The sequence below is a fragment of the Salmo trutta genome, chromosome 2, assembly GCF_901001165.1.
Source record: "Salmo trutta chromosome 2, fSalTru1.1, whole genome shotgun sequence".
NCBI classification, from domain to species: Eukaryota; Metazoa; Chordata; class Actinopteri; order Salmoniformes; family Salmonidae; genus Salmo; species Salmo trutta.
In genome coordinates this window covers 11,752,638-11,773,714 of record NC_042958.1, presented here as the reverse complement: position 1 = coordinate 11,773,714, position 21,077 = coordinate 11,752,638, and the positions used below count along the sequence as shown (strand labels likewise).

The following is a 21,077-nucleotide window of genomic DNA, read 5'->3' as shown; positions in this document are numbered from 1 at the left end:
TTTAAGAATGTGAAATGTCAGAATAATAGTAGAGAGAATGATTTATTTCAGCTTTTATTTCTTTTATCACATTCCCAGTGGATCAGAAGTTTACATACACTCAATTAGTATTTGGTAGCATTGCCTTTGAAATGTTTAACTTGGGTCAAACGTTTTGGGTAGCCTTCCACAAGCTTCCCACAATAAGTTGGGTGAATTTTGGCCCATTCCTCCTGACAGAGCTGGTGTAACTGAGTCAGGTTTGTAGAGCTCCTTGCTCGCACACACTTTTCCGTTCTGCCCACAATTTTTTCTATGGGATTGAGGTCAGGGCTTTGTGATGGCCACTCCAATACCTTGACTTTGTTGTCCTTATTAAGACATTTTGCCAAAACTTTGGAGGTATGCTTGGGGTCATTGTCCATTTGGAAGACCCATTTGTGACCAAACTTTAACCTCTCTAGGGTCGGCGGGACGAAATCGTCCCACCTACGAACAGCCAGTGGAATCCTGTGGCGCGTTATTCAAATACCTTAGAAATGCTATTACTTCAATTTCTCAAACATATGACTATTTTACACCATTTTAAAGACAAGACTCTCGTTAATCTAACCACACTGTCCGATTTCAAAAAGGCTTTACAACGAAAGCAAAACATCAGATTATGTCAGCAGAGTACCCAGCCAGAAATAATCAGACACCCATTTTTCAAGCTAGCATATAATGTCACAAAAACCCAGAAGACTGCTAAATGCAGCACTAACCTTTGATGATCTTCATCAGATGACACACCTAGGACATTATGTTATACAATACATGCATGTTTTGTTCAATCAAGTTCATATTTATATCAAAAACCAACTTTTTACATTAGCATGTGACGTTCAGAACTAGCATACCCCCCGCAAACTTCCGGTGAATTTACAAAAAATGTACTAAACTACTCACGATAAACGTTCACAACAAGCATAACAATTATTTTAAGAATTATAGATACAGAACTCCTCTATGCACTCGATATGTCCGATTTTAAAATAGCTTTTCAGTGAAAGTACATTTTGCAATATTCTAAGTAGATAGCCCGGCATCACAGGGCTAGCTATTTAGACACCCAGCAAGTTTAGCACTCACCAAAGTCAGATTTACTATAAGAAAAATGTTATTACCTTTGGTGTTCTTCGTCAGAATGCACTCCCAGGACTTCTACTTCAATAACAAATGTTGGTTTGGTCCCAAATAATCCATAGTTATATCCAAACAGCGGCGTTTTGTTCATGCGTTCAAGACACTATCCGAAAGGGTAAAGAAGGGTGACGAGCACGACGCATTTCGTGACAAAACAATTCTAAATATTCCATTACCGTACTTCGAAGCATGTCAACCGCTGTTTAAAATCAATTTTTATGCCATTTTTCTCATAAAAAAGCAATAATATTCCGACCGGGAATCTGCGTTTAGGTAAAAAGACGAAAGAAAATAAAGCATGGGGTCGACTCGTGCACGCGCCTAAGCCCATTGTCCTCTGATCGGCCACTTGCCAAAAGCGCAAATGTGTTTCAGCCTGGGGCTGGAATGACATCATTCAGCTTTTTCCCGCCTTCTGAGAGCCTATGGGAGCCGTAGGAAGTGTCACGTTACAGCAAAGATCCTCAGTCTTCAATAAACAGAGGCAAGAAGCTCAAGGAATGGTCAAACAGGCCACTTCCTGTAAGGAATCTTCTCAGGATGAGTTCTGTTATACTCACAGACACCATTCAAACAGTTTTAGAAACTTTAGGGTGTTTTCTATCCAAAGCCAATAATTATATGCATATTCTAGTTTCTGGGCAGTAGTAATAACCAGATTAAATCGGGTACGTTTTTTATCCGGCCGTGTAAATACTGCCCCCTACCCCCAACAGGTTAACACTCCTGACTGATGTCTTGAGATGTTGCTTCAATATATCCACATAATTTTCCTCCCTCATGATGCCATCTATTTTGTGAAGTGCATCAGTCCCACCTGCAGCAAAGCACCCCCACAACATGATGCTGCCACCCCCGTGCTTCACGGTTGGGATGGTGTTCTTCGGCTTGCAAGCGTCCCCCTTTTTCCTCCAAACATAACGATGGTCATTATGGCCAAACAATTCTATTTTTGTTTCATCAGACCAGAATACTTTTCTCCAAAATGTACGATCTTTGTCCCCATGTGCAGTTGCAAACCATAGTCTGGCTTTTTTATGGCATTTTTTCTGGGATTGATTTGCACTTTTCGCACCAAAGTACATTTATCTCTAGGAGACAGAACGCGTCTCCTTCCTGAGCGGTATGATGGCTGCGTTGTACCCATGGTGTTTATACTTGCGTACTATTGTTTGTACAGATGAACGTGGTGTGGTACGTCAGGCATTTGGAAATTGCTCCCAAGGATGAACCAGATTTGTGGAGGTCTGCAAATTTTCTTCTGAGGTCTTGGCTGATTGCTTTTGATTTTCCCATGATGTCAAGCAAAAGCACTGAGGTTGAAGGTAGGCCTTGAAATACATCCACAGGTACACCTCCAATTGACTCAAATGATGGCAGTTAGCCTATCAGAAGCTTCTAACGCCATGATATCATTTTCTGGAATGTTCCAAGCTGTTTAAAGGCACAGTCAGTTGTGATACAGTGAGTTATAAGTGAAATAATCTGTCTGTAAACAATTGTTGGAAAAATTAGATGTCCTAACCAACTTTCCAAAACTATAGTTTGTTAACAAGACATTTTTGGAGTGGTTGAAAAACTAGTTTTAATGACACCAACCTAAGTGTATGTAAACTTCCGACTTCAACTGTAAATCCCTGCATCCACTCAACCTAAGATTGTTAGCCCCTTTCAAGCAGTCTCTGTTGCCAACTAATGCCAAGTGCTTTAGGTGTAACACTGTTGTAGCTGGACAACAACACAACAGAGTCAAAATAAAAGTATCACTTTATACAGTATATCGATCAATGGATTACTTTTGTTGGCACCTCTTTCTCTGCATGCAAGTAATATAATCTAACATACCCTGTAAGCGCTTAGGTTTATGTGGGCTAAAAACACCCCCTAAGATATCTAATTTATGTAACCCTGAAAGATGACTGAATTTTTTTAAATAACATTGTGTTAATATAGAAGATCACCATCAAAGACAAGGTAACTAGGACATCTGGGCCGTTAACTCCATTTAGCCAATGGCACGGCTCCCACTAATCCCATCATGAGCAGAAAAAGGGTAGGGCTAACGAGAACGAGAGGACTGCTAATGCAGGGCTCCACAGGGCAACCATTTTACTCATATATGCAGCTAAATATTTTGCTGTGCGACCTGGAATAATTTAGAAGCACCCGTCCGCCTTGAAAAATGTGGATTCTAGCTATACTACCTCAAATATTCTTCATTATGCTCCTAAATTTCCTTGTGTGGGCCTACATTTTTCAACTTAGGTGCACACGTACTCATTGTAAAAAAAGGTCCGCTTTTGAAGTGGAAAGATGGAGATGGGTGACTCTCGCCTAACTACCTCATCTGTCTGCACTCGCAAAAAAACAAAAAAAACAAATCAATAGTCATTTCCATAGACTCCGGTGTGGAACTTTTGAGTGATAACTAGAAAATTACAATGGGCCAACTGCGTAATGAGAAATGGATCGATATCTGGCACAGTTCTGTGGGTGTTATGCCTCGTTGTTGGCCAACAAACCCTCTGTAATTAAGAAGTACACTCTCAACCCTTAATACCTCTTCAGTTTCACTTCTGTACTCCTTAGAAGATTATTTATCACGAATAGCTCCTTGTTCAACTGGATTCCAAAGCAATGCATCTGTATATTCTAATGTGAATTCGATAATTCCAGAAACAAATTACTTTTTATAATTAAATATGTAATGATAGTATTGAAAGAGACCGACAATAGGCCTGGGGCACTTTCAAATAATTTAATTGATGGAAGTTCAATATGTGCTTTCAGCAGATGAAGACTTTGCTTGGTGATCTTTCTTTGGACAACAGCAGTTCATACATATTCATTGCGGGAGGCTATTAATTTATGTTGTTTTTGTGTGTGCCAGCTGAGAGACAAAATGTAACTTTTATTATCTCATTATAACATTGTAATTAGGGAGAATAAAGGGCCTTCTCTAAGCTTTGAGATCTTTGCAGATGGGAAGATTAGCATAGCTCTAAAATGACTCTCAAACTAAGTCAGCTAATTACAACTTTGGAGTTCACACATGAGTGCATGGCTGTCTGATGTTAAAAGATAATGTTTTAAACCCACTATTTGAATAATGATACTTTATGTGTACGTGGGCCCTCTCAATAGTATTGGATAATATTATTTCAGTCAAAAATATACTGTGTGAATGTGTTTAAGCAAAAATGTTTCTGTATAACAAGTCAATGTCTGTCAACCTGCACTGTTCTGACTTGAGCTCTGTGCACAGAAAATGTAAAACTATGGCTAATCACAGGTAGAACTCTATGTAAAACATGTACTCAACAGGAGTGAACTGAAGTTGCTGCATAGGCTACCTTGAGCTTGTAGCCTACTGTTACATCAACAATGTAATGTGCAGTACCAGTCAAAAGTTTGGACACATCTACTCATTCAAGAATTCAAGAATAATAGTTAAGTCATCAAAACTATGAAATGACACATATGGAAACATGTACTAACCAAAAAAGTGTTAAACAAATCTAAATATATTTGAGATTCTTCAAAGTAGCCACCCTTTGCCTTGATGACAGCATTGCATATTCTTGGCATTCTCTCAACCAGATTTACCTGGAAAGCTTTTCCAACAGTCTTGAAGGAGTTCCCACATAAGCTGAGCACTTGTTGGCTACTTTTCCTTCACTCTGCGGTCCAACTCATCCCAAACCATCTCAATTGGGTTGAGGTCGGATGATTGTGGAGGTCAGGTCATCTGATGCAGCACTCCATCACTCTCCGTCTTGGTCAAATAGCCCTTACACAGCCTGGAGGTGTGTTGGGTCATTGTCCTGTTGAAAAACAAATGACAGTGGGACTAAGCACAAACCAGATGGGATGGCGTATCGCTGCAGAATTCTGTGGTAGCCATGCTGGTTAAGTGTGCCTTGAATTATAAATCAATCTTTGCCAGTGTCACCAGCAAAGCACCCCCACACCATCCCACTTCCTCCTCCATACTTCACGGTGAGAACCACACATGCAGATATTATCCGTTAACCTACTCTGCGTCTCAAAGGCACGGCGGTTGCAACCAAAAATCTCAAATTTGGACTCATCAGACCAAAGGACAGATTTTCACCGGTCTAATGTCCATTGCTCGTGTTTCTTGTCCCCTTCTTCTTGTTGGAGTCCTTTAGTAGTAGCTTCTTTGCAGCAATTCAACCATGAAGGCCTGATTCACGCAGTCTCCTCTGAACAGTTGACGTTGAGATGTGTCTGTTACTTGAACTTCGTGAAGCATTTATTTGGGCTGCAATTTCTGAGGCTGGTAACTCTAATGAACGTATCCTCTGCAGCACAGGTAACTCTGGGTCTTCCATTCCTGTGGTGGTCCTCATGACAGCCAGTTTCATCATAGTGCTTGATGGTTTTTGCAATGTACTTGAAGAAACTTTCAAAGTTCTTGACATTATACGGATTAACTGACCTTCATGGCTTAGAGTATGGGGCTCCCAAGTGGCGCAGCGGTCTAAGGCACTGCATCTCAGTGCTAGACGCATCACTACAGACCCTGGATTGATTCCAGTCTGTATCACAACCGGCCGTGATTGGGAGTCCCACAGGGCGGCGCACAATTGGCCCAGCGTCGTCCAGGTTTGGCCGTTATTGTAAAAAATAATTTGTTCTTAACTGACTTGCCTAGTTAAATAAAGGTTCAATAACAAAATATATATATTTTTTTAAATATGGACTGTTTATTTGAGCTGTTCTTGCCATAATATGGACTTGGTCTTTTACCAAATAGGGCTATCTTCTGTATACCACCCCTACCTTGTCACAACACAACTGATTGGCTCAAACGCATTAAGAAGGAAAGAAATTCCACAAATTAACTTTTAACAATTGAAATGCATTCCAGGTGACTAGCTCATGAAGATGTTTGAGAGAATGCCAAGAGTGTGCAAAGCCATCATCAAGGCAAGGGGTGGCTACTTTGAAGAATCTCAAATATAAAATATATTTTGATTTGTTGAACACTTTTGGTTACTACATGATTCCATGTGTTATTTTTTCGCTTTGATGTCTTCACTATTATTCTACAATCTAGAAAATAGTAAAAATAAAGAAAACCCTGAAATGAGTAGGTGTGTCCAAACGTTTCACTAGTACTGTACGTCCAGCAGTGACAACAAGGAGTCAATATGCGCAGAAAAACACTACCAGACAGTTTCATCATAGCGCAGGGCATTTCTGACCCGACAACCTGCCTTCTGCATATTTCTGAGCTGACAACCTACCTTCTGCATATTTCTGACCCGACAACCTACCTTCTGCATATTTATGACCCGACAACCTACCTTCTGCATATTTCTGACCCGACAACCTACCTTCTGCATATTTATGACCCGACAACCTACCTTCTGCATATTTATGACCAGACAACTGCATACTGCAAACAAGCACAAATTCAAATTATACCCATTTACTATAAAAGGTTATATCATACAATTAAATCAATAGGATGGAAAACGCAAGGAGATCTTCACAGAGCACAGAAAATGATTTTCACCATTTTAAAGTACAATAGCTTGCCTCAATACATGCTGGTACATATTACAATGGGGACCTCTGGTGGTTGTTTCTGTTGGTCAGTGAAATACAGTCAGCACCCCTAGGACACACAATGTCTATTCAATTACTTTAAACAGGGCTCAGGGCACTATTGGGTGGAAGATATTCTTAAAGGGCAGGCAATGCAGGACAGGTAGAGATGAGAGTGATGAAGGTGTAATGATATCCACTATTTGATAAGCAAGTGATAGAGGGAGTGTGGAAGAGAAATGATGAGGGAACCGTGATGTCATGCTGATTGACACAAAAGGTCAAGTCAGCTGAGCTCTGTCAAAGCAGGAGGTGAGGCCCCTGGACAAAATGTCACAGTGGATCTGAGGACATGCCATGTCTTCTGATGAAGGTCATGCAAATTAAATAGTCAGCTCTACTACTTAAACTGTTACTGTCTAACCGGTTTAATGAGTCCAACCAATGCTCGGCTCTACACAATAGGGCCTAAATCTATCAGACTTAAAGGTCTCTTGCCGCCTATCCACAATTGCCAGTGCAACATAATTGAACACGCAGTCACTTGGGAGAATATCATGACACTTTCAAAAGCCTGCAAAAATGCATTTTTTTTTTCATACAGTCACTCACTCCCATCCCCAGTCCCAATGACTCCCTAATATATATGGATAGGTCGTAGTAGCAAAATGGTGTAAACTCTTCCTGGTCAATCAAAATTGTAGGTGGAGCTTATACCATATTGCTGATAACAGCTATAGTCCTTGGAGATCCATAAGGGGATTTATGAACAGGTGTGGGGTCGGGGCTAGGCTAGGAACAACTTGAAAGTAGAATCCAACACTCAAGAGTTAAACCCTATACACAATAAGTTGCTCAAGGGCATCAGTGGAAATCTACCAAGACTGGAGCTCAACATTTAACCCTTTAAAGCCAGGTCAGGAACTGCTGACACACTCCAGCCACATGAGGTCTAGCATTGTCTTGCATTAGGAAGAACCCAGGGCCAACCGCACCAGCATATGGTCTCACAAGGGGTCTGAGGATCTCATCTCGGTACCTAATGGCAGTCAGGCTACCTCTGGCGAGCACATGGAGGGCTGTGCGGCCCCCCAAAGAAATGTCACCCCACACCATGACTGACCCACCGCCAAACCGGTCATGCTGGAGGATGTTGCAGGCAGCAGAACATTCTCCACGGCGTCTCCAGACTCTGTCATGTCTGTCACATGTGCTCAGTGTGAACCTGCTTTCATCTGTGAAGAGCACAGGGTGCCAGTGGCGAATTTGCCAATCTTGGTGTTCTCTGGCAAATGCTGTAAGCACAACCCCCACCTGTGGACGTCGGGCCCTCATACCACCCTCATGGAGTCTGTTTCTGACCGTTTGAGCAGACACATGCACATTTGTGGCCTGCTGGAGGTCATTTTGCAGGGCTCTGGCAGTGCTCCGGCAGTGCTCCTCCTTGCACAAAGGCGGAGGTAGCGGTCCTGCTGCTGGGTTGTTGCCCTCCTACGGCCTCCTCCACATCTCCTGATGTACTGGCCTGTCTCCTGGTAGCGCCTCCATGCTCTGGACACTACGCTGACAGACACAGCAAACCTTCTTGAAACAGCTCGCATTGATGTGCCATCCTGGATGAGCTGCACTACCTGAGCCACTTGTGTGGGTTGTAGACTCCGTCTCATGCTACCACTAGAGTGAAAGCACCGCCAGCATTCAAAAGTGACCAAAACATCAGCCAGGAAGCATAGGAACTGAGAAGTGGTCTGTGGTCCCCACCTGCAGAACCACTCCTTTATTGGGGGTGTCTTGCTAATTGCCTATAATTTCCACCTGTTGTCTATTCCATTTGCACAACAGCATGTGAAATGTATTGTCAATCAGTGTTGCTTCCTAAGTGGACAGTTTGATTTCACAGAAGTGTGATTGACTTGGAGTTACATTGTGTTGTTTAAGTGTTCCCTTAATTTTTTTTGAGCAGTGTATGGCATAGTAGCTAGGTTTCCATCCAATTGGTGATTTTCATGCGAATTTTCTAAAATCTGCATAAAACAATAAGGGCATTTTCTCACCAGAGATGTGCTTTCATCCAACTGACTTATTGCAGGTAAGAGACTGTGCTAGATGATCTCATGCACATAAAAATAACTTTTGCAATTAAATTCCCATGTGCCGAATAAAAATATGAGTTAAATGGGTTTCCATCGCATTTTTAACTCTACCGATGGTTTTGACACAAACTTATGCGTTATATAGCAAATGTGCCCACTCTGGTCGTGGCACGTGCACTCCAGCCAACATCTCGGAGATACAGTAAGGGTGAGCAACCTACATGATGAGATTATTATGGATAAGAGCAAGTTTATTTTTATTTGTCAAATGGCAGCCAAGCATTGATCATCATGTCACCAGAATAAGGCCCTCGATAATTATTGGAAATGAGCATCAAGCACACCACTGTGCACTTTCACCACCCTGTGAAGTTTATCATAACTTATTTAATCTGTAGCCTAATAAACTGTATGCTTTCCTGAGTCCTAGTGGGACAACTAGGCTTGGCACAATTATCGTATAATTGTGTTACTGACAATTATGGACAATAACAGTGAACTAAAAGTTTGCATGACAATGAATCGTTGCCCAAAATTCCACAATCTATGAAGAACCACACAACATATCACGTGACTCCAAGTTTACTGATGGTTATTATATCAATATTTGCGCATAAAGGAATTTCATAATTATTTCATAAAGGCATAATTAATTTAACCGACACAAAAAGAGCCCCTCATGTTGAACAAACCAAATGTCTGTTGAGATTTATAATATTGTACAAGCATTTCCTGTTTCCATCAGCCCGGTCGTGACTTTTTTCATGCATCAGGTAATTCATTTTCATGCGTCAGGTAATTCATTTTCATGCATCAGGTAATTCTTCCGCATTAAATGGTTGGATGGAAACCTGGTTAGTGTCTTTAAACAACTGGTAAATTGTCTGTACACGAACAATACATAAAATAAACCACCTGTTGGCTGATCTTTGCAATTACACCATCAAACATTACACCAGAAAATGTCTGATCTCACCAGCCTGTAAAAACTGAATTCTGCTCCCCCGAATGGTTTGTGCATTGTCAAAAACAGTTTCTGAAATTCAATGCATGGAAAATGCTCATAAGATGTCCAGAGTAAAAACAATGCTCACAAGATGTCAGAGTAAATTTTCTAAGAAATCATTTTATTTTTGCCGATGTATAGTCATTTCAAATGTTTGTGATGTATATAAGACATTGGCATTATGGCTACGTGCACACAGGCAGCACAATTCTGATATTTTTCCACTAATTGGTCTTCTGACCAATCACATCATGTCTTTCACCAGATCTTTTTCAGAGCTGATCTGATTGGTCAAAAGACCAATTAGTGAAAAAAAGATCAGAATTGGGCTGCCTGTGTAAACACAGCCTAAGTGATGCAAACCACACATTTGCATAGATTTTTTGTTAGTCAAATCATGTCAATGTCTTGATACTTAAGAAATATGTTATTTGGGGTCTCCTTGGACAGTCCTAATCACTAAATGTTTTCATGCAAGGAGAACTGGGTCCGGTTTTTCTAAGGGTTAAAGTACACCACAAAGTAAGCACAACACAATCCCTTCTCTAAGGAACAGAACAGCTAATTAATAAAACATTTTATCATCATACTTCCAGGTGTTCCTACAATTGTCAAAGTTAAGCTTGTCATAAGATAATGACCTGCAATGAGATGTGTTTCCTTTAGAGAGTCCTACAAACTCAGCGGTCATACTGCAATCAGTGTATCTTTCATCTCGGATCTCTCTGTGGCTTCCAACAGTCTGAAAATGGAATGGCTACAGAGAGATTGACCAAACAGAAAGCCTCCAGAGCTTTGGAGTTTTAAATAGATATAATAGGAATCAAAACAATCTGAGTACCATTAACATATGATACCGTAGGCTAAGATAGATAATGTTGGCTGATGACAGACGTGTCTGGAGAGGGAAAGTCAGCTCTTATTCCCCTCCTGCTGGAATAAGTTAATGTGAATCCTGTGTGATGACATTCTAGCATATGTGGAGGGAGTTGGAGGGGCCCCTTCTCACCCAAGCGCCTGTCCCCCCTAATGGTCTCATTAAGCACAGACTCAATCAGCTGGCCTTCCCCTTCTCCACCCCATACACCATCCTTCTTTCTCTCCTCTCCCTTTCCCTTGTGACTCAGTCCCACAGTTCCATAATGTGGGTCACAAGCTGGAGAAAAATATCTGTAGAGATAGCATATAATGAAAACATTAGGCTACTAGGAAATCACTGCATCAGAAAACTCTCAATGCAAAGAACATTTAAAAACATTAAAAAAAACAGATGACTAAAGTTGTTAGCCTACTTTACAAAGAGAATGGCTGCAGGTAGGTAGAACAGCAAGGCCAGGTGATTGCACACATTTACTGTTACTGATGAGGAGTATGGAGAGAGCTTAAGGGTTTTTATTTGCATCAAGGTGACTTAATATTAACGTTGAGTGAAATAATACAAGCGCACTAGCCTACAACAGTTTTACACTTCAGTAATGACCGTTAACAAGCTCAACAGTGACAAGATAAGCAGAAATAACAAGGAATGTCACTTGGAGGCTTTACACATTACGCATGGATGCATCAGATCAATAATCATCTTAATGAATGCTGCAGCAAACCAGGGGACAAAAGATCTTGCATGGCCGAATAACTCGCATCGTAACATACAATCCATAAAAAAACAGCCATTAATTTCAAAACATCTGAGTCCGCTCAAATAAGCAACTCATTAACAACCTATAGTTTCGGCAAGTTGGTTAGGACATCTACTCTGTGCATGACACAAGGAATTTTTCCAACAATTGTTTACGGACAGATTATTTCACTTATAATTCACTGTATCACAATTCCAGTGGGTCAGAAGTTTACATACACTAAGTTGACTGTGCCTTTAGCTTGGAAAATTCCAGAAAATTATGTCATGGCTTTAGAAGCTTCTGATAGGCCAATTTACATAATTTCAGTCAATTGAAGGTGTACCTGTGGATGTATTTCAAGGCCTACCTTCAAACACAGTGCCTCTTTGCTTGACATCATGGGAAAATCCAAATAAATCAGCCAAAACCTCTGTCTGGTTTGCTCCCAAGTCTGGTTCATCCTTGGGAGCAATTTCCAAACTCCTGAAGGTACCACATTCATCTGTACAAACAATAGTACGCAAGTATAAACACCATGGGACCACGTAGCCGTCATACCGCTCAGGAAGGATACGCGTTCTGTCTCCTAGAGATGAACGTACTTTGGTGAGAAAAGTGCAAATCAATCCCAGAAGAACAGCAAAGGAACTTGTGAAGATGCTAGATGAAACAGGTATAAAAGTATCTATATCCACAGTAAAACGAGTCCTATATCAACATAACCTGAAAGGCCGCTCAGCAAGGAAGAAGCCCTTGCTCCAAAACCGCCATCAAAAATCCAGACTACGGTTTGCAACTGCACATGGGGACAAATATCGTACTTACAGGCAAAAACAAGATCCCACAATCACAGGTGGGAAAAAGGGCTGTCTAAGTATGATCCCCAATCAGAGACAACGCTAAACAGCTGCCTCTGATTGGGAACCACACTAGGCCAACAAAGAAATAGACATATAGATATGCCCCCCCTGTCACACCCTGACCTAACAAAATAGAGAATAAAACAGGCTCTCTAAGGTCAGGGCGTGACAGTCATGCACAAAGTAGATGTCCTAACCGACTTGCCGAAACTATAGGTTGTTAACAAGAAATGTGTGGAGTGGTTGAAAAACGAGTTTTAATGACTCCAACCAAAGTGTATGTAACTATATATATGTAACTATATATATATATATATGTAACTATATATATAACTATATATGTAACTATATATATATATACACTGCTCAAAAAAATAAAGGGAACACTAAAATAACACATCCTAGATCTGAATGAATGAACAAATCTTATTAAATACTTTTTTCTTTACATAGTTGAATGTGCTGACAACAAAATCACACAAAAAGAATCAATGGAAATTCAATTTATCAACCCATGGAGGTCTGGATTTGGAGTCACACTCAAAATTAAAGTGGAAAACCACACTACAGGCTGATCCAACTTTGATGTAATGTCCTTAAAACAAGTCAAAATGAGGCTCAGTAGTGTGTGTGGCCTCCATGTGTCTGTATGACCTCCCTACAACGCCTGGGCATGCTCCTGATGAGGTGGCAGATGGTCTCCTGAGGGATCTCCTCCCCGACCTGGACTAAAGCATCCGCCAACTCCTGGACAGTCTGTGGTGCAACGTGGCGTTGGTGGATGGAGCGAGACATGATGTCCCAGATGTGCTCAATTGGATTCAGGTCTGGGGAACGGGCGGGCCAGTCCATAGCATCAATGCCTTCCTCTTGCAGGAACTGCTGACACACTCCAGCCACATGAGGTCTAGCATTGTCTTGCATTAGGAGGAACCCAGGGCCAACCGCACCAGCATATGGTCTCACAAGGGGTCTGAGGATCTCATCTTGGTACCTAATGGCAGTCAGGCTACCTCTGGCGAGCACATGGAGGGCTGTGCGGCCCCCCAAAGAAATGCCACCCCATACCATGACTGACCCACCGCCAAACCGGTCATGCTGGAGGATGTTGCAGGCAGCAGAACGTTCTCCACGGCATCTCCAGACTGTCACATGTGCTCAGTGTGAACCTGCTTTCATCTGTGAAGAGCAAATGCAAATGCCAAACATCCTGCACTGGCAAATGCCAAACGTCCTGCACGGTGTTGGGCTGTAAGCACAACCCCCACCTGTGGATGTCGGGCCCTCATACCACCCTCATGGAGTCTGTTTCTGACCGTTTGAGCAGACACATGCACATTTGTGGCCTGCTGGAGGTCATTTTGCAGGGCTCTGGCAGTGCTCCTCCTGCTCCTCCTTGCACAAAGGTGGAGGTAGCGGTCCTGCTGCTGGGTTGTTACCCTCCTACGGCCTCCTCCACGTCTCCTGATGTACTGGCCTGTCTCCTGGTAGCGCCTCCATGCTCTGGACACTACGCTGACAGACACAGCAAACCTTCTTGCCACAGCTCGCATTGATGTGCCATCCTGGATGAGCTGCACTACCTGAGCCACTTGTGTGGGCTGTAAGACTCCGTCTCATGCTACCACTAGAGTGAAAGCACCGCCAGCATTCAAAAGTGACCAAAACATCAGCCAGGAAGCATAGGAACTGAGAAGTGGTCTGTGGTTACCACCTGCAGAACCACTCCTTTATTGGGGGTGTCTTGCTAATTGCCTATAATTTCCACCTGTTGTCTATTCCATTTGCACAACAGCATGTGAAATTTATTGTCAATCAGTGTTGCTTCCTAAGTGGACAATTTGATTTCACAGAAGTGTGATTGACTTGGAGTTACATTGTGTTGTTTAAGTGTTCCCTTTATTTTTTTTGAGCATTATATATACACACACATATATATACAGGTGGTGTGGGGGTATACAGAAGATAGCCCTATTTGGTTAAAGACCAAGCCCATATTATGGCAAGAACAGCTCAAATAAGCAAAGAGAAATGACAGGTCATCATTGCTTTAAGACACGAAGGTCAGTCAATATGGAAAATTTCAAGAACTTTGAAAGTTTCTTCAAGTGCAGTCGCAAAAACCATCAAGCGCTATGATGAAACTGGCTCTCATGAGGACTGGCTCTCTCAACGTCAACAGTGAAGAGGTGACACCGGGATACTGGCGTTCTAGGAAGACTTGCAAAGAAAAAGCCATATCTCAGGCCAATAAAAAGAAAAGATGAAGATGGGCAAAAGAACACAGACACTGGACAGAGGAACTCTGCCTAGAAGGCCAGCATCCCGGAGTCGCCTCTTTACTGTTGATGTTGAGACTGGTGTTTTGCGGGTACTATTTAATGAAGCTGCCAGTTTAGGACTTGTGAGGTGTCTGTTTCTCAAACTAGACACTCTAATGTACTTGTCCTCTTCCTCAGTTGTGCACCGGGGCCTTCCACTCCCACTTTCTATTCTGGTTAGAGACAGTTTGCGCTGTTCTGTGAAGGGAGTAGTACACAGCGTTGTACGAGATCTTCAGTTTCTTGGCAATTTCTCGCCTGGAATAGCCTTCATTTCTCAGAACAAGAATAGACTGACGAGTTTCAGAAGAAAGTGCTTTGTTTCTGGCCATTTTGAGCCTGTAATCGAACCCACAAATGCTGACGCTCTAGATACACAACTAGTCTAAAGGACAGCTTTATTGCTTCTTTAATCAGACAACAGATTTCAGCTGTGCTAACATAATTGCAAACGTTTTTTTAATGATCAATTAGCCTTTTAAAATGATAAACTTGGATTAGCTAAAACAACGTGCCATTGGAACACAGGAGTGATGGTTGCTGATAATGTGCCTCTGTACACCTATATAGATATTCCATTAAAAATCATCCGTTCCCAGCTACAATAGTCATTGACAACTAACTATGTCTACACAGTATTTCTGATCAACTTGATGTTATTATATATACAGTGAGGGAAAAAAGTATTTGATTCCCTGCTGATTTTGTATGTTTGCCCACTGACAAAGAAATGATCAGTCTATAATTTTAATGGTAGGTTTATTTGAACAGTGAGAGACAGAATAACAACAAAAAATCCAGAAAAACGCATGTCAAAAATGTTATAAAATGATTTGCATTTTAATGAGGGAAATAAGTATTTGAACCCTCTGCAAAGCATGACTTAGTACTTGGTGGCAAAACCCTTGTTGACAATCACAGAGGTCAGACGTTTCTTGTAGTTGGCCACCAGGTTTGCACACATCTCAGGAGGGATTTTGTCCCACTCCTCTTTGCAGATCTTCTCCAAGTCATTAAGGTTTCGAGGCTGACGTTTGGCAACTCGACATTCAGCTCCCTCCACAGATTTTCTATGGGATTAAGGTCTGGAGACTGGCTAGGCCACTCCAGGACCTTAATGTGCTTCTTCTTGAGCCACTCCTTTGTTGCCTTGGCCATGTGTTTTGGGTCATTGTCATGCTGGAATACCCATACACGACCCATTTTCAATGCCCTGGCTGAGGGAAGTAGGTTCTCACCAAAGATTTGACGGTACATGGCCCCGTCCATCGTCCCTTTGATGCGGTGAAGTTGTCCTGTCCCCTTAGCAGAAAAACACCCCCAAAGCATAATGTTTCCACCTCCATGTTTGATGGTGGGGGTGGTGTTCTTGGGGTCATAGGCAGCATTCCTCCTCCTCCAAACACGGCGAGTTGAGTTGATGCCAAAGAGCTCCATTTTGGTCTCATCTGACCACAACACTTTCACCCAGTTGTCCTCTGAATCATTCAGATGTTCATTGGCAAACTTTGGTCTTGGCCATGGTGGAGAGTTTGGAATCTGATTGATTGATTGCTTCTGTGGACAGGTGTCTTTTATACAGGTAACAAACTGAGATTAGGAGCACTCCCTTTAAGAGTGTGCTCCTAATCTCAGCTCGTTACCTGTATAAAAGACACCTGTGAGCCAGAAATCTTTCTGATTGAGAGGGGGTCAAATACTTATTTCCCTCATTAAAATGCAAATCAATTTATAACATTTTTGACATGAGTTTTTCTGAATTTATTTGTTGTTATTCTGTCTCTCACTGTTCAAATAAACCTACCACTAAAATTATAGACTGATCATTTCTTTGTCAGTGGGCAAACGTACAAAATCAGCAGGGGATCAAATACTTTTTTACCTCACTGTGTATATACACACACACACACACACACACACACACACACACACACACACACACACACACACACACACACACACACACACACACACACACACACACACACACACACACACACAGTGGATTCGGAAAGTATTCAGACCCTTTGACTTTTTCCACATATTACGTGGAGCAAAAAAGTCGAAGAAATTAGAGCTCCGAGACAGGATTGTGTCGAGGCACAGATCTTGGGAAGGGTTCCAAAAAATGTCTGCAGCATTGAAGGTCCCCAAGAACACAGTGGCCTCCATCATTCTTAAATGGAATAAGTTTGGAACCACCAAGACTCTTCCTAGAGCTGGCTGCCCAGCCAAACTGAGCAATCGGGGGAGAAGGGCCTTGGTCAGCGAGGTGACCAAGAACCTGATGGTCACTTTGACAGAGCTCCAGAATTCATCTGTGGAGATGGGAGAAACTTCCAGAAGAACAACCATCTCAGCAGCACTCCACCAATCAGGCCTTTGTGGTAGAGTGGCCAGATGGAAGCCACTCCTCAGTAAAAGGCACATGACAGCCCGCTTGGAGTTTGCCAGAAGGCACCTAAAGACTCTCAGACCATGAGAAACAAGCTTCCCTGGTCTGATGAACAAGAGTAAACTCTTTGCCCTGAATGCCAAGCGTCACATCTGGAGGAATCCTGGCACCATCCCTACGGTGAAGCATGGTGGTGACAACATTATGCTGTGGGGATGTTTTTCCGTGGCAGGGACTGACAGACTAGTCAGGATCGAGGGAAAGATGAACGAAGCAAAGTACAGGGAGATCTTTGACGAAAACCTGCTGCAGAGCGCTCAGGACCTCAGACAGAAGCGAAGGTTCACCTTCCAACAGGACAATGACCTTAAGCAAACAGCCAAGACAACACAAGAGTGGCTTTGGGACAAGTCTCTGAATGTCCTTGAGTGGCCCAGCCAGAGCCCGGACTTGAACCAGATCGAACATCTCTGCAGAGACCTGAAAATAACTGATGCGATGCTCCCCATCCAACCTGAAAAAGCTTGAGAATATCTGCAGAGAAGAAGGGGAGAAGCTCCCCAAATATAGGTGTGCCAAGCTTGTAGCGTCATACCCAATCAGAGTCAAGGCTGTAATCGCCACCAAAGGTGCTTCAACAAAGTACTAAGTAAAAGGTATGAATACTTATGTAAATGTGATATTCATGTTTTTTCTTTTTAATATATTTGCTAAAATTTCTAAAAACCTGTTTCTTTAACATTATGGGGTATTGTGTGTAATTTCAGTACTTCTGTATAACATTTCCTACAAGTTTCCTCGTGGTTCTTTTTAAAGTAATGTTCTCAAATTGTTCAGAGAATGTTAAATAACATTCTTCTGTGGGAATTTCAGTACTTCCGCATAATGTTTTCTACAGGTTTCCTTGTGGTTCTTTTTAAAATGATGTTCTCAGAATGTTCAGAGTACGTTAAGAAACAACGTTCTTCTGTGGGAATTTCAGTACAACATTTTCTGCAGGTTTCCTCATGGTTCTATTTAAAGTCCGGTTCTCAGAAAACTTTACATAAAAAAGACAAGAAAACATTAGTAATGTTCAAAGAAAGTTCTAAGAATGTTATTTAAAAACATATACGTACATTCCCTTCTCAGCATCAACACATTTCTTATCTATCCTCTACCTTATTAAGTGTGTTCAGGTGTGTTGGCCCTTCCCACTAATTGGCCACACCTGATCTTAATGAGTGCTTGTTTCCTTTGCTATATGGTGTTGGAATAGAGTAAAATTAACAGCTTTGTATTAGTTTAAAAAACATGGCATGCTAGCTCCATCCTGGTGGCACACTGGACTAATTCCATGGATAGAGAACAGAAGATCTTAGGTTTGAATCTCACTAATGCCGTGCCACAGTAAAAATAAAATGTGTTTATGTCCTATCTGTGCTTGGAGTTAAAAACAGTTAACCAAAAATAAGCTAGCAGTGTTATTGAAAATCTTATTGAAACATGTTCTCAGTGGTGTAAAGCACTTAAGTAAAAATACTTTACAGTACTACTTAAGTAGTTTTTGGGGTTATTAATATTTTTGACAACTGTTACTTCACTAAATTCCTAAAGAAATGCATGTACTTTTTACTCCATACATTTTCCCTGACACCCAAAAGTACTTGTTACATTTTGAATGCTTAACAGGACAGAACATGGTCCAATTCACACACTTATCAAGAGAACATCCCCGGTCATCCTTACTCCTCTGAACTGGCAGACTCACTAAACACAAATGCTTCATTTGTAAATTACATCTGAGTGTTGGAGTGTGCCCCTGTCTATCTGTAAAAAAAAAAAAGTGTTTTGCTTAATATAAGTAATTAGAAATGATTCATACTTTTACTTTTGATACTTAAGTACATTTTGTAATTACATTTACTTTTGATACTTAAGTATATTTAAACCAAATACTTTTAGACTTTTACTAAAGTATTATTTTACTGGGTGACTTTCACTTTTACTTGAGTCATTTTCTATTAAGGTGTTTTTACTTGTACTCAAGTATGGCAATTAGGTACCGTTTCCACCACTGCTTTACTTAATTACCTTCAAATACCCATAGTTCTGTTTTCAGAACGTTAATAAAACCTCCCAGAAAAACTTTCAGGGAACCATAGTAAAACGTTCTCAGAAACTTCCTGCAACCTAAAAATGTAAAATTCCCAGAATAGGCGACATCAATATATTTTTACCTGTCAGGAAACGTATGGCTTCCTTCCCAGAACCAATGGAAAACCAAAAACGTTCCCACAACTTCCAAGGTACCAAATGTGCTAGCTGGTCGTTATCCCCACAACAGGACTTTAAAAAAACAAGCAGTAAAGTGCTAGCATAGGGAAATATAGAAACAACGTCACATGTTCAGTTCAGTTGGTGGTTGATTCTTTGATAGCCTACATCGCAAAACCCCAAACCCGCTTCCAATAATTTCACAAAGACTTACCTTTCCTGCTTTAGAACACCTCCGGTATGTCTGTGTTACTCCTGCGGTTTGGTTCATGGTTGACAAGTAAAACTCCTGTGAAATGAAAGAGAAGCTGTTGTCTAAAAAGTAACGTTAGGCAACAAGTTGATGGTAATTTTCACTGTGGACAACTCAGGTAATTAAAACATACTATACCTACAGTAGATATAGGCTGATTGGCCGCTTCAGGTTCTCTCCCTAAGTTGGCGTCTCCTTGGTTTGTAAAAGTTTTCGGTATAGCCTAAACTAGTAACTTATTTATTTTCAGAGACAACGTTTTCCCCAATTTATTCCACAATATTTACAGGAACGGTTAGCCAACCTTGCGAAGTTGTTGCAAACAGCTCAAGCGTTTCTTTGGCGGCAAAAGCTCCCTCTACGTCTTTCGTTGGAAACAAATTCCAATGGCCTATCAAGCCAACAAATATAACGAACACCACAATATGGCTTCACTTTCCTATGTTTATCCTTGTTGAGCTGGAATTATTTATATACTCCACTTTTTATTAGACGAAATTAGATCCCAAACAAACTTAGATTCCTGGAATATCATAATGTTCAGGTCTGCACCTAAAGCGGACGCGCATGAAAGGTGCTATACAAATGTAAAAAAATACAAATAATAGTTACCTGCGTGACCCTTTATATAGGCTACAGTCAATGGTGTGACCACTATACGAAAATATCCTCGAAGAATGATGGACGTTGTGCTGACTCCAGTCTTGGTTTGTAACGAATGGGCTGGGAAATGCTACTGTCTATACTTTTCCATTCTACTCGCTGTTCTGTCGAGAGGTGGCACGCGAAACTACAGTATAAACCGGAGGGGCCAGATGACTGCGCTGCAGATGTAGCCTATAGTAAGATAGACATTCCATGTATAAGGAAGTCTATCTACTATTGTGTTTGTAACCACATATGTAGGCTACGTACTGTATGTCAATAAAGGTAGTCATTTGGAAAATGTAATGTCTTAAATGGTTGCACACCAATGACAACCGTTTTTTACCAGATGTATTTGTAAAAAAAAAAAAACATGTCCGTTTAGTGGTGATAGTAATGGTATGGTTCAAGTCTTAGAAGTGTTAAAACAAATATATATAGTTTGAATGGGAACTCATGAGTGACCTTTTTTGCTTCTTGTCTTCTGATTGACATAGTGTAGATGAGCTGAGGGCAATCTATAATAAGGCATATCTGATATCTCCAGTGATTAATTAATTGATGGGATGCTATGTTAGAGCATAACAATAGCAATGAAGTGTAACGAATGTTGGAAGGAAAGAATGTTAGACTACTGAGAAGTAACTAATAAAGCGACAGGACACATGTGACGCTGTTGCTGTCACTCACGTCTGTCAGCAACCCAGCCAGAGCATCCCATGCTTGCCAATGAGTCATTCATTATTAAGCATTAGACCAGAGTAAGAGCATGGTTCTTGCAACGCCAGGATTGTGGGTTCGATTGCCACAGGGGACCAGTATGAAAATGTATGCACTCTGGATACGAGCGTCTGCTGAATGACTAAAGTAACATTTTAAATAATTGAA

At 41.3% G+C, this 21,077-nt stretch overlaps 1 protein-coding gene across 1 annotated transcript in view; it reads right to left on the bottom strand.

Moving 5' to 3' along the window:
* The window catches only part of dpp6a (dipeptidyl-peptidase 6a), a 386,275-nt gene extending 365,985 nt beyond the window's left edge, over window positions 1–20,290 (bottom strand). The window contains exons 1-2 of the mRNA XM_029694037.1: window positions 19,687–20,290; window positions 19,506–19,580 (exon numbers count right to left, since the gene is read on the bottom strand). Of these exons, the coding sequence (XP_029549897.1) occupies window positions 19,506–19,562 (57 nt within the window). The 5' untranslated portion in view covers window positions 19,563–19,580; window positions 19,687–20,290. The remainder of the gene's footprint in view (window positions 1–19,505; window positions 19,581–19,686) is intronic.
* Between the last annotated feature and the right edge of the window lie 787 nt (window positions 20,291–21,077).